The 13,620-nt window shown below is 39.7% G+C and overlaps 1 protein-coding gene across 9 annotated transcripts in view; it reads left to right on the top strand.

Moving 5' to 3' along the window:
• NPHP1 (nephrocystin 1) overlaps positions 1-13,620 on the top strand; it is a 76,011-nt gene that overhangs the window by 13,467 nt on the left and 48,924 nt on the right. For 7 of the 9 annotated variants that reach the window (XR_013831063.1, XR_013831064.1, XR_013831065.1 and 4 more), the window contains exons 5-8: positions 2,652-2,712; positions 3,797-3,921; positions 11,355-11,505; positions 11,819-11,920. Coding sequence is in view for 6 of the 9 variants with exons in the window: in XM_079940950.1 (XP_079797076.1) it covers positions 2,652-2,712; positions 3,797-3,921; positions 11,355-11,505; positions 11,819-11,920 (439 nt within the window). In the remaining 3 variants the exon portion in view is untranslated. Of the gene's footprint in view, positions 1-2,651; positions 2,713-2,796; positions 3,461-3,796; positions 3,922-4,062; positions 4,121-11,323; positions 11,506-11,818; positions 11,921-13,620 lie in introns of those variants that run through there. The other 2 variants (XM_079940953.1, XM_079940954.1) reach the window with 2 other exon arrangements.

Raw genomic sequence — 13,620 nt, 5'->3', positions numbered from 1 at the left:
TTTCCTCTAGGTCTCTCCCCAGTAGTTTTTGTTTCTTTGCTTTTTTGTTTATGCCTGAGTGGTTCTCTTGACACTTTTTTTTTTTTTTTTGGCTTGCGGGATCTTAATTCCCTGACCAGGGATCAAACCCGTGCCTCCTGCAGTAGAAGTGTAGAGTCCTAACCACTGGACCGCCAGAGAAGTCCCTAAATGCAGTCTCATCTTAGCCAATCCTGACCTTGCACAAGCCTTTCTCAGTGTTCCTTTTCCTCAAACCTTCTGAAACCGTGCAACTCAGATCGGGATTTGAACCCATGGGCCAGGTCTCAGACCCAGCCAAAACCCAGATTGGGACTTGAACCCACGGTCTTTTAACTGAGATCACACACCTGGTCTCAGAACTTAATGAAGCTCAGGTTCTTGATGTCTCATCGCAGAAAGAATTCAGTGAGAGACAAAGTGATAGGTAAGAAGTGGATTTATTTAGAGAGAAACACACTCCGCAGAGTGTGGGCCACCTCAGAAGGCGAGAGCAGCCAACTTTTTCTTTTAACTTTTCCGTGGATGTTTTATTTCAGCAGCTGTGTTGTTAATTTACAAGTGTTTTTCCTTGTTCTTTAATTTTTCTGTTTTCTAGCATTGTGTTCCTGTTTTTACGTTATCTCATTAATACTTCCATGATTGGGAGTTGTTGTTTTTTTTAAAGTTCTTTTCTGTTCTCTGAGTTGTCTTTGGTTCCTCTGGGCTCAGATAGTTTTACTTTCGGTTAGTCTTAAATTTTATCTTCCATGTTGCTAGTTTTCTTCATTATGCCCAATGGTCCTTGGATTATCTTTTTTTTTAAGAATGAGGGACTAAGCTGATTGTTCTAGAGAGTTGCCATGGGTTCTTCTACTGTTGTGTTTATGGGTCTCAAGGACCAGCCCTTCCTGTCATTTTGCTCAGTCATCTTCAGCTTGTCAGTGACAGCTCTGCATACCATTACAAAGTCCCCAGTCATCATTACCTAAAAGCAGAAAGGATGATGGTTCTTTACCTGCTCCATCAGGGAGCATAAAATGGGAGGAACTGCCCAACACATTTCTTTTATGTATCATTGGCCAGTGCTGGGCCATACACGCACCCTACCTGCAGTGGAGGCTGATCACTTGCGTGTCAGTGGGAGGCCAAGCATGCCAGCATGGAGGAGGGTGGCAGAAGGGCTTTGGGGTAGATAACTAGCAGGGTCAGCTGCAGGTTGATGTTTCTACTTGTCTTTTCTGCCTCTTTCACAAAGGATTTTTGTCCCCCTTTTCACTGCTTATGTCATTTTATGAGTCTCTGGAAGAAAAAACAATAACTCAGCATAAAAATAATGACTTTTTCAGGTTATTGGTGGAGAAAACATTTGATTTTTGAAAACTCATAACTAGCTCTAGCCCATTTTCAGTCATTTTTTTCTCTTTTTTTTAAATTGAAGTACAGTTGAGTTACAGTGTTGTGTTAATTTCTGCTGTACAGCAAAGTGATTCAGTTATACCTATATATACATTCTTCTTTATATTCTTTTCCTTTATAGTTTATCTCAGGATACTGAATATAGTTCCCTGTGCTATGCTGTAGGACCTTGTTGTTTATCCATTCTTTATATAATAGTTTGCCTCCACTAACCCCAAACGTGGTCATTTTCATACTTCTAATTTGGGTGTCTAAGACTTAAGCCAAATTATATGAGCTGTCCATGAAATATCTAAAACACTGTACCCATATGGATGGGCCATGTTCACAAGGGGAGTGTGCTGTTGGGGGGAGAGGCCAGCTGTAGAATCCTAAACTCTGCCTTCACATGGTTACTCTCCCTCTGACTAGCTCTGGTCACTTTTCAGAACCTCACTTTCTTCAACTGGAGTGAGGATTGTTATGAGACTCAAATGAGGTGATGCTTGTAAACTGCTTAGCAGTATTTGTGATGCAAAAAGTAAATTTTAGCTGTTATTGTCATTATTAGTTTTGTCGTCTTGTTTGCATCCTAGGTTTATGGAATTTTAGAGCTGGAGAAGCATTTTTAAAGTCCAGTGCTTTCCTTATTTTAGAGATAGGAAACTGAAGCCCAGAGTCACTGAAGTTTTCTGAGTTCTGGTTATCATACCTCATACCTGAGATCTTGACTATGAGCATCACCCAAGCTAATGGATGGAAAGGCATTTACATATGAATTTTTAAACATCATTCATGCAATAGAAATTGCCTTACCTGGGCTTCCCTGGTGGCGCAGTGGTTGAGAATCTGCCTGCCAATGCAGGGGATACGGGTTCGAGCCCTGGTCTGGGAAGATTCCACATGCCGCAGAGTAACTAGGCCCATGAGCCACAAGTACTGAGCCTGCGCGTCTGGAGCCTGTGCTCCGCAACAAGAGAGGCCGCGACAGTGAGAGGCCCGTGCACCGCGATGAAGAGTGGCCCCCGCTCGCCACAACTAGAGAAAGCCCTCGCACAGAAACGAAGACCCCACACAGCCAAAAATAAATAAATAAATTAATTAATTAAAAAAACAAAAAAATGGCAGATGCTTGCTTTAAAAAAAAAAAGAAATTGCTTTACCTGCTTAAAGACTTATGTATGATTTTATAAAATAGCTTTTCGTTCTGACAATTAAAAAACCAATATTTTGTTTCTTTCTTTTTTAAAATTTAGATGTATCCAATTAAAACAGGCAATAGATGAAAATAAAAATACTCTTCAAAAATTAAGCAAAGTAAGTATTATGGTTAATCATGTTAAAAAAAATTCCGTTTTTACCCAAATACTTTGTTAAGTGGAAGTTCATTAGAGGGGGAAGTTCCTGGGTTCACATAAGTTATGAAGTGTAACTGCGGTCAGTGCTGACCTGCCCGATGGGCTTACTGAATGTGCTTGGGAGCAGAAAAGGCAGGGCTCCAAATCCTGGTAAAAGTTCAGCTTTTAATGAACTCACCCAGCATTGAGGACTCGGAAAAACCTGGAAGGAGCTATTTTTATTTTTGCATTGTGTAAGTTTTATGATTTACAGTTTAGAATTGTTTTCATTTTAATTACATTGTGGGGAGAGTACATAATCTGGCCCTGAGGGTAAGTGGTAGAGAAACTTCTTATATCACATGGCAGCCCTGATATTGGTGACTCTGCAGAAACAGGGCAAACTAGAGTTTACTCTGGGCAGTTCCCATCAGGATTTCCTCTTTTAATATGAGCCTGAGCTTCAGCTAGGTGTCCGGGCCAGAGACTCACAGAGCATTTAGGGTGGAAGGCATTTGAAAGTCATCTGCCTGCCTGCATGTGGATCTCCTTTACTGCGTCTGAGACAAGGGGTCACTGAGTGTCTCTTCTGCATTTCTCCAGTGACACAAAACTGTAATTCCGCAGGCAGACTGACCCTAAATTTGAAAACCTAACTATTCCTGTTTCACAAATGAGGAAACTGAGGCTTCCAAAGGTGAAGCAGCTTTCCCAGTGTCTCACTGCCGGTAAGTGGCAGAACTTGGACTTGGCACTTGTGTTTTCGACTCAGTCCTCTGTCTGGAACCTGTCCCTTACTGACTATAGAGGGACTGCAATACCTAGCAAGAAAACAAAACAAAAAAATTGGAGGTATACATTTATTTTGTCATTTGGTTTGCATTCCAACATAATAATCTACATTTCTTTTAAAGTTATTTCTCTAAGGTAGGCATAGTCTCGTATCAATATTTGCTTTGTCTTATAGCACTTATTGGAGTTTTTTACTTTTAACATAAATGTAATCGGAAACTGAAATTTTTATTTTTATTTTTTTAGTGAAATAGACTTATATTCTCTCATAGGCTGATGAACCTGCCCCTGTTGGGAGTTACAATCAGAAGAAAGAGGAGGAACACAATCTTTTGGATAAGCTTACCCACCAACTGCAGGAACTTGCTGTGTCCATAAGTAGAGAAAATGTCACTGAGTAATGCTCCCTTCCTTCCTTTCTTTCAGATATTATGTCACCAACAGTTTTAATGTTTGACTCAGAATAAAGTCATATATAGATGAAAACAAATGGCAGTAACAGTACAATTAGTCAACATTTATTTATTGTGTATAATAGAAAGTGTGAGATCCCATGAGAGACGTAAAGAAGTAGAAGCCATAATCTCTGCTCTCAGGTAAGTTATAAGCTAGTTGGGGAAACAAAACAGAGATCGGAAGAGCTAAATAAACAGATGTTAGAAAATAAGGATCGGGCTTCCCTGGTGGTGCAGTGGTTAAGAATCCGCCTGCAGGGCTTCCCTGGTGGCGCAGTGGTTGAGAGTCCGCCTGCCGATTCAGGGGACACGGGTTCGTGCCCCGGTCCGGGAAGATCCCACATGCCGCGGAACAGCTAGGCCCGTGAGCCATGGCCGCTGAGCCTGCGCGTCCGGAGCCTGTGCTCCGCAACGGGAGAGGCCACAACAGTGAGAGGCCCACGTACTGCAAAAAAAAAAAAAAAAAAGAATCCGCCTGCCAATGCAGGGGACATGGGTTCGAGCCCTGGTCTGGGAAGGTCCCACATGCCGCAGAGCAACTAAGCCCGTGTGCCACAACTACTGAACCTGTGCTCTAGAGCCCATGAGCCACAACTGCTGAGCCCACGTGCCACAACTACTGAAGCCCGCATGCCTAGAGCCCGTGCTCTGCAACAAGAGAAGCCACCACAGTGAGAAGCCCACGCACTGCAACCAAGAGTAGCCCCTGCTCACCGCAACTAGAAAAAGCCTATGCACAGCCTCGAAGACACAGTGCAGCCAAAAATAAACAAATTAAATAAATATATTAAAAAAAAAAAGAAAATAAGGATCATGGGCTTCCCTCGTGGCGCAGTGGTTAAGAATATGCAGGGGACACAGGTTCGAGCCCTGGTCCGGGAAGATCCCACATGCTGTGGAGCAGCTGAGCCCATGCACCACAACTACTGAGCCTGCACTCTAGAGCCTGCAAGCCACAACTACTGAGCCCGCACACCTAGAGCCCATGCTCCGCAACAAGAGAAGCCACTGCAATGAGAAGCCCATGCACCACAATGAAGAGTAGCCCCCGCTTGCCACAACTAGAGAAAGCCTACGCGCAGCAACAAAGACCCAACATAGCCAAAAATAAATAAATTTATTAAAAATTTTTTAAAAAAAGAAAATAAGGATCATGCCTTTAATGTCAGTGTTGATGTGTAAAAAGAAAATTATTTGGATTGTCTATTTGCATATTTATTTACTCCTTTTATAAATATTCTTTAAAAATTGGAAGCAGAAACATGCATTCTTTTCCTGCTGGAGTGGATGCTAATAATAGCCTTTGTAAAATGGAAAGAAAACTTGATAGTATAAACAAACCCAATTCATAGGAAGAAAAAAGGAAAAAGTCAACTATTTAGACTCTTCAAATGCTGTTCCCATACTTTTACACTGTATCCTGGGAAAAAATGCTAAAGAATATAGATGCAAGGATTCTAGAATTTCCATTGATTTCCAGTACTGAGAATGACAAAAGTGGCTGGTATTGGACTTACCCTTCCTACCATAAACACTGTAAAATCTGGACAAAATATACAAAATGGCTGTTTGAACTCATTGAACATCAACCAAGCAGGGTTGATATCGTTAATACAGGGAGACACGAGCTGAGTCCTGCATTTACCCAGACCCTCTTCCTGGAGTTAGTTTATGGGCGGTGGTGCAGGAATCCCAAACAGGGAGCTGCAGTCTCACCGGACTGAGGAGGCAGAGATAAAATTCTGGACTTGCTAAGGCTGCTGGTACTTGTGGAGAGAGTGGAGAGATAGAAGAGAGTTGCAGAGAGACAACTGCAGAAATCTAAATGGACTCCTGGGCTACACAGAGCATGATTCCAGAAGGCCTGGCAGAAAGCGCCTGCTGGGAGACTGAGAGCTTAAAAGATTCTGGAGGCCACAGAATCCTGGAAAAATATTCGAGTTTGTACCTAGCTGGAGTAAAGATACCTTGGTGAATGCTTCAGGCATTTAGTTGGAGATCACATAAGGCCTATGCCCTAGGAGTAAGGAAAACACCCTAATATTAAGAACTGTGATCTTGGAATACAGACAAAACTGAAGTAGGGCTTCCCTGGTGGCGCAGTGGTTGAGAGTCTGCCTGCCGATGTAGGGGACATGGGTTCGTGCCCCGGTCTGGGAAGATCCCACATGCCGTGGAGCGGCTGGGCCCGTGAGCCATGGCAGCTGAGCCTGCACGTCCGGAGCCTGTGCTCTGCAGCGGGAGAGGCCACAGCAGTGAGAGGGCCCGCGTACCGCCAAAAAAACAAACAAACAAAAAAACTGAAGTAAATCTTTTCCAACAAAGCCTAAAATCAGACCTTAACAGGAACAAGATAATTTAACTGTATAACAGAACAAAATTCAACACTCTTTAAAGGATGACCACATAATCCAAAGTCTCTAAATGTATTATCCACAATGTCTAGTAATTTTTAAAAAATGACTAGAAATGCAAAAAATAAGGGGGAAGTAAATAATAATTAAGCAGTGAAAGTCAATAAAAGCAGAGCCAAATCTGAGCCAGATAGTAGAGTAAGCTGACAAGGATTTCTGAATAATATGATTAATATGTTGAAGAAAATAGAAGAAAAGATGGATGGAATGGGAAAAACATGGCATATTTTAAGAGAACTCAAATGTAGAAAATAACCAAATGAACATTCTACAACTGCAAAATATAATATCTGATGGAATAACGGCTGAGGACTTTCTAAATCTGGTTCAATATATAGCTTCAAAAAGGTGAACGTGTCTTATAATAAAGAGAAAAAATAATCATTGGAAGTCTGGATGACCCAGATGTGAGAATTAGCAAACCAGAGCTATAAAACAACTATTTTCAATATGTTAGAGAGATGGGCAGATTGCTTGATTAGAGAGGAATCTTAAGCAGAGAAATGGAAACTAATACCAACCAAAATGGAAATTCTGAAACTAAAAAACAATATATGAAAAGAAAAAAAATTGGATGGTTTAACACAAGACTGGATACAATAGAGGAAAAGATCAGTGAACCCAAAGACTGAGCAATGAAAAGCTTTCAAACTCATGCACAAAAAGAAAAAAAGAATGAAAAGAACAGAACAAAATGTAAGAAAGATCTGGGACATGGTCATAAGTTATAGCATATGTGTAAATTGAAGTCCCAGAAGGAGAGGAGAGAGAGAATGGAGCACAAGAAATATTTCAATACGTTTTTAAATTGAGATCTAAAAAAGTTATCAATTCACTGGTCCAAGAACCTCAGGCAACCCCAAACAATAAATATAAGGAAAACTACACATAGATGCATCAGAGTTAAACTGCTGAAAACTAAAAATAATAGAAAATCTTAAAAGCAGTCAGGGAAGTAAAGAAACATATGTACCGGCAAACAACAATTCAAGTTAATGTTGACATCTTGTTAGAAAAAATACAGGTCAGAAGATAATGCAGTGACATCATAAAAGAGTTGAAAGAAAAAAAATCTATCAACCCAGAATTCTGTGTACAGCACAAGTGTCTTTCAGAAATTAAAGTAGAATAAAGACATTTTCAGACAAACAAAAGCTGAGAAAATTTGTCAAACAAATGCTGAGAAATTTGCTAAAGGAAGTCCTTTAGGCAAGAAGGAAATGATCCTACAGGAAACCTGTATTTGCAAGAAGGAATGAAGAGCACCAGTATGTGGGTAAATAGGCCTATTTCTTCTTTTCTAAATGTCTTTAGAGAACACTTGATTGTGTAAAGCAAAATATATATTTAAGAATTTATAATATATAGTCAATTCTCATTATTTGCTGTGGTTATGTTCCATAAAGTTGCTACAAATACTGAATAGGTGAATACTAAACCATGGCTTCTAGGTTCCTGTGAGGCTCTGGTCACAGTGTTTTTTGAAACCTGAGTAAAACATGTCCTTGTTTTATGTGTGTTTCTGTTTAAAGATACCTTATTTAATGTATGTTACTGATTCATTAACATTGAACTCACAGCCAACAGCCCTATAATTCATGCCTGAAGAAATCTAACACACTTATTTTCTCCATTAGGGCACATCACAACCTTCTTGTGCTTTATGGCCATTTAAAACAGCATAGGTAGGTTGCAAGTAAAAGATTAGAAAAAGGTATTCCATGTTAACCCTGACGAAAACAAAGGTGATACAGCTATAGTAGTATCAGGCAGAGAAGACTTTAAGGTCAAAAGTAATTTAATAGATAAATACATCTTATAATAATAAAAGCATCAATTCAATAGAAAAAATTTATCCCTAATGTGTAGACACCTAATAACATAGCTTTACAACGTATAAAGTAAAAATTGTTAGCACTGAAGGAGAGCTATATAATCCACAAACCTTAACCACCTTTACCTGATTAAAAATATATTTGTAGAATGCTGTATCCAACTAGGTAATACACCTCTCCTCCAAGTGCATGTATAACATTAACCAAAATGAATCATAATGGACCATAAAGCAATTGTCAACAAATGTCAAAGGATTGAAATCATGTAGTGTATAGTCTGATGACTTGGAATTACATTAAAACTCAGTGACAATCTAAAACTAATACAATGGTATATGTCAATTATATATGAATTTTTTTAAAAACTCAAATGACAGAAAAATAAAAGTCTCCAAATGTTTGCAAATTAAGTCGCATACTTCCATGTAACCTAAGGGTCAAAGAAAATATTACAATGGAAATCTTGAAATATTTTGAATGATAATAAAATACAACTGGGCTGCAGCTAAAGCAGTGTTTAGAGGGAAATTTATGACTTCAAATGCATAGTTTAGAAAAGTTGAAAATTAATTACTGAAGTTTCCAACCTAAGAAGCCAGAAGAAGAATAACAAATTAAACCCAAGAAAAATAGAAGTAAGGAAATAATAAAGAGCAGAAGACAGTGAATAATAAACAGACATACAGTAGATAAAATCAATAAACCCAAAGTTGGTTCTTTGGAAAAGGTAATTAAATGGGTAAATTCCAAGCAAGACTGATTAAGAAAAGAGAAAGAGAAGGAAAACAACAACAATAAAACAGGGAAGAAAACTAATCACTACAGAGTCTACAGAAATTAAAAAGGTACCATGAAGACACTATGAACATCTTTATGCCAATAAATTTGAAAATTTAGATAAAATAAGTTCCTTGAAAAATAAAATGTACTCAATTTACACAAGATGAATAGAAAATCTTAATAATACTACCAAAATATCTACTAAAGAAGTTAAATATATAATTAAAACCTTTCTACAGAATAAACTCTCAGGTTGCTTCACTGATAAATTTCTGCATTTAAGTGAGAAATAATACCAGTATTATAAAATCTTTCTAGAGAATTGAAAAAGAAACATTTCCCAAATCATTTTATGAGTGCTAGATAACTTCAATATCAAAACCTGATAAGAGTATTATAAGAAAAATACAAGGCCTTCATGAATGAATGCACAAACTCAATATAAAGTGTCAGCAAATAGAATCCAGGGCATATAGAAATGACAGTACATCATGACGAAGTGGGATTTATTCTAGAATGCAAGGTTGATTTGACATTGAAAAATCACTAATTGAAATTTACTGTATTAGCATAATAAGAGCCATTTGGGTCTATTTGGCTAGTTTTATGGTTAGCAGTGTCCATTTGCATCAAAGTATTGTTATCCCATTTTATTTTTTATTTTTAAAAATTTATTTCATTTATTTAATTTTGGCTGCATTGGGTCTTTGTTGCTGCGTGTGGGCTTTCTCTAGTTGTGGCAAGTGGGGGTTACTCTTGGTTGTGGTGCGTGGGTTTCTCATTGCGGTGGCTTCTCTTGTTGTGGAGCACCGGCTCTAGGTGCACGGGCTTCAGTAGTTGTGGCTCACAGGCTCTAGAGCACAGGCTCAGTAGTTGTGGCGCACAGGCTTAGTTGCTCCACGGCATGTGGGATCTTCCCAGACCAGGGCTCGAATCCGTGTCCCCTGCATTGGCAGGAAGATTCTTAACCACTGTGCCACCAGGGAAGCCTCTGTTATCCCATTTTAAGATAAGCTTCTCTAATGTAAGCGTTAGGAGAGCAAAGACCTCTATTTTGTTCATTGTTACACCCCTAGCACATAGTGTCTGTCACACAGTAGGTGCCCAGTAAATGCTGAATGTTGAATGAATAAATAAAGCTTAGGGAGACTTAACGACTTATTCAAGCTAGTATTTTAGCTCCTCTCTCTTCCCTCCTCAGTATCTTTCCCAAACACCTTTCTCTTCATCCCTAATTCTTAGTTTAAACTGTTTCATGTCTCACTGTTAACAGCCATCTTTGCCTTTAGCCCTTCTTCCAATCTCTTGCCCATGTGATAGCCTGATCAACTTCCTGAAGTGCAGATCAGATCGTGCCTTTCCCTTCCTTCATTTTTAGGGACCACCTTTAGAGGTAAAGCTCACATGGGCTGCGTTCTGCTCACCTCTTTTCAGTCTTATCTCCTGCTTATTTCTCCCAGGCCTCGTCCTACCACTCGTGAGCTACTTGAGGTTCCCTGAGCTTGAGCCTCCTTTCTCCACTCCCTTCCTTACCTTTCTACTCCCCTTTTACCTGATTAATTCCAACTCATCCCTCAAGACCTAATTCTAAGGCTTTCTGATCTCCACCCGTGCAGTCGAGGTTAGGTGTCTCTCTTGTGCTTCCTTAGTATCCCGTGTTTACCTCTGCTGCAGTATCTGTTGAACTATATAGTACTTATCCGTCTGATAGATTGTTTTCATTGTCCTCCTTGAGGACAGGGAATTGTGTCTTGCTTTTCTCTGTATCTACTGTGTCTGACACGGAACCTGACATATATCATCATCATCATCATCGCCGACTTTTATTGAAAGCCTGCAGACACTGTTGTAAGCACTTTGCAAGTTTGTAACTCCTCTCATCTTCATGATGACCCTGTGAGGCAGGTTCTATTATTATCTCCACTTTACCAATGAGAAATGGGGAGATTAAAAGAAACCTATCCAAGGTCACTCAGTGAGAAGGAGATAGAACCAGAACTTAAACTCAGAGCCCGTGCTCTAATCACTGTACAATAATGCTCAAGCAGCGTCTGCTGAATGGATGAATCCAAGATTTCAGTGCAAGTCTCTTGGCCTCCAGTCCAGCACATGCTTCACCGGTCACATACGTTCCTCAGATATATTAACTCCTCATCACTCTCAGTTCCTCGGTCACATATTCTTTGCTAGATGCTAGAAACTTAGTTGCACTTTCCCTTTATTCCCTTTATTTGCCACTTCCAAATATAGGCCAGTTCTATATGTAGAGGTTATACTCGTACTCGATCTGGATCTGTTCTTATACGTTATTTCAGGTGACCCTTGTCAAAGAATTATTTTTTGCAGAACTGGGGCGCTTACTGAAGGGGAGGACGATGACAGTTCTGCTGAAGAAGATGAAGAAGAAGAAGAAGAAGAAGATGAAGAGGCCGCAAGTGGAGAATACGTTGCTATTGGAGATTTTACGGCTCAGCAAGTCGGAGACCTTACATTTAAGGTAGTAGAAACAGACTGGAAGCTAACTGAAGGATAAATTTTCGTACCTAACGTAGTAAGAAAACTCTACCTGTATTCCTGGATTAGATATTCCTGATATTAACTTTTCAAAGACTCAATCTGTTTAAATAAAATAAGTGATAATTAAGATTTACAAGCGGTAGTCAGGCGAAATTCTGTTATCAAAGTTACCTGGTAGTAAAATGGTAAAAAGAGTAGACGCTCTTCTGTTTTTGAAAATAGTTTTCATGTTGATAATTCTGAATTTAGGGGTAAATTTTAATTTAAAAATTTTTACTTTTATTTTCTTTAAGAAAGGGGAAATTCTCCTTATAATTGAAAAAAACCCTGATGGTTGGTGGATGGCTAAGAATGCCAAAGGAAACAAAGGTCTTATTCCCAGAACGTACTTGGAGGTTAGTCTTTTTTGTTTATTCTTTCCTTTTTCTTCTTCAAGACATTTTTTCATTTATAAGAAAACACTAAGATGTAGTCTTTGATCAATTGACTAGTGAATGACTTAAGATATAGAATTTGCCTCAATTTTAGAGGGACAGAGCATGGGAAAAATACTGTGTATTATAGTTCTGGAGACCTGTGAAGTGCTGTTATGTAGCTGAGCCCTAGAATGTTATCCCACAATGAAGATGTTCTGTGGATTAATGTTGATCATAAAAATTAATAGGTATTTATTATTTGTTGGAAACAAAACCACAGTTAACTTTGTGTTAACTTCCACAAATACACGATCCTTTACTAAGATGTGGACATGCTATATATGCATGTTTATGGCCTATTTCTTTCACATTTCATAATATAGCATGGTCATTTTCTGTGCCAATATATATAGGTCAGTGCTGTCCAATAGAAATATAATGCAAACCACAAATGTAATTTAAAATTTTCTAGTAACGACACTGAGCTGTCTTGTTTTTCTTCGCACCACTTCTAACAGCAACTGTGTGTTTCTTTTCTGACACCAAATACATGTTGTTTTTCCACACTGATTCTTTGAAACCAACCAGGTATCCAACAATTCAGTTCAATTCTGACACTAGCTCCTGGAGTTAGCACAGACCTCCACAAGGTAAGGGCTCAGTCCCATAAGACTGTCCCACTTCAGATGCCCGTCACAAGTCCCCGGGGCTAGCTGTGCTTCTGTGTGACCGGCTCTAAACTTGGAAGTTCCCACACCTTTCCTCAGGTTCAATAATTTGCTAGAGGGACCACAGATCTCAGGAAACACCTCACTTTTGCTTCCCAGTTCATTATAAAGGATATAGTTCTGGAACAGCCAAATGGAAGAGGTGCACAGGGCAAGGTATTGGGAGAGGGAGGGAGTGGGGCCTGGTTCTTCCATGTGCTCCTGGAACCACCCTGCCAGCACTTCAAGTGATGGCCAACCCAGAAGCTCCCTAAACCCTGTCTTTTAGGGATTTTGGGGAGGTTTCATTACATAGACACGATTGATCGAATCATTGGCCGTCAGTGATTAAATTCAATCTCTAGCTCCTTTTCCCTCCCTGAAGGTGAGGGGGTGGGGGGCACTAAAAGTTTCCACCTTCTAATCACTGGTTCCTCTGGCCACCAGCACCCACCCCTCCCCAAGCCATGACCTCATGAGCATAAACTCAAGTATGTTTGAAAGGGCCTTGTTATGAATAACAAAAGACACTCCTGTCACTCAGGAAATTCTAGGAGTTTTAGGAACTCTGTGCCAAGGACTGGCATAAAGACCAAATATGTATTTTTATTATACCACACACATTTTTTAAAAGTAAAGGGAAACAGGTGACATTATTAATTTTTTAAAATTAATTTGTTTATTTTTGGCTGTGTTGGGTCTTCATTGCTGCGTGCGGGCTTTCTTTAGTTGTGGCGAGTGGGGGCTACTCTTCATTGCGGTGTGCAGGCTTCTCATTGCAGTGGCTTCTCTTGTTGTGGAGCACAGACTCTAGGCACACAGGCTTCAGTAGTTGTGGCACACGGGCTCAGTAGTTGTGGCTTGCGGGCTCTAGAGCGCAGGCTCAGTAGTTGTGGCACACGAGCTTAGTTGCTCCGCGGTATGTGGGATCTTCCTGGACCAGGGATCGAACCTGTGTCGCCTGCATTGACA

Source organism: Stenella coeruleoalba, assembly GCF_951394435.1.
Source record: "Stenella coeruleoalba genome assembly, chromosome: 13".
In the NCBI taxonomy this organism is placed as follows: Eukaryota; Metazoa; Chordata; class Mammalia; order Artiodactyla; family Delphinidae; genus Stenella; species Stenella coeruleoalba.
Note: the sequence above shows the minus strand (reverse complement) of the source record. Positions and strands in the feature narration are given on the sequence as shown.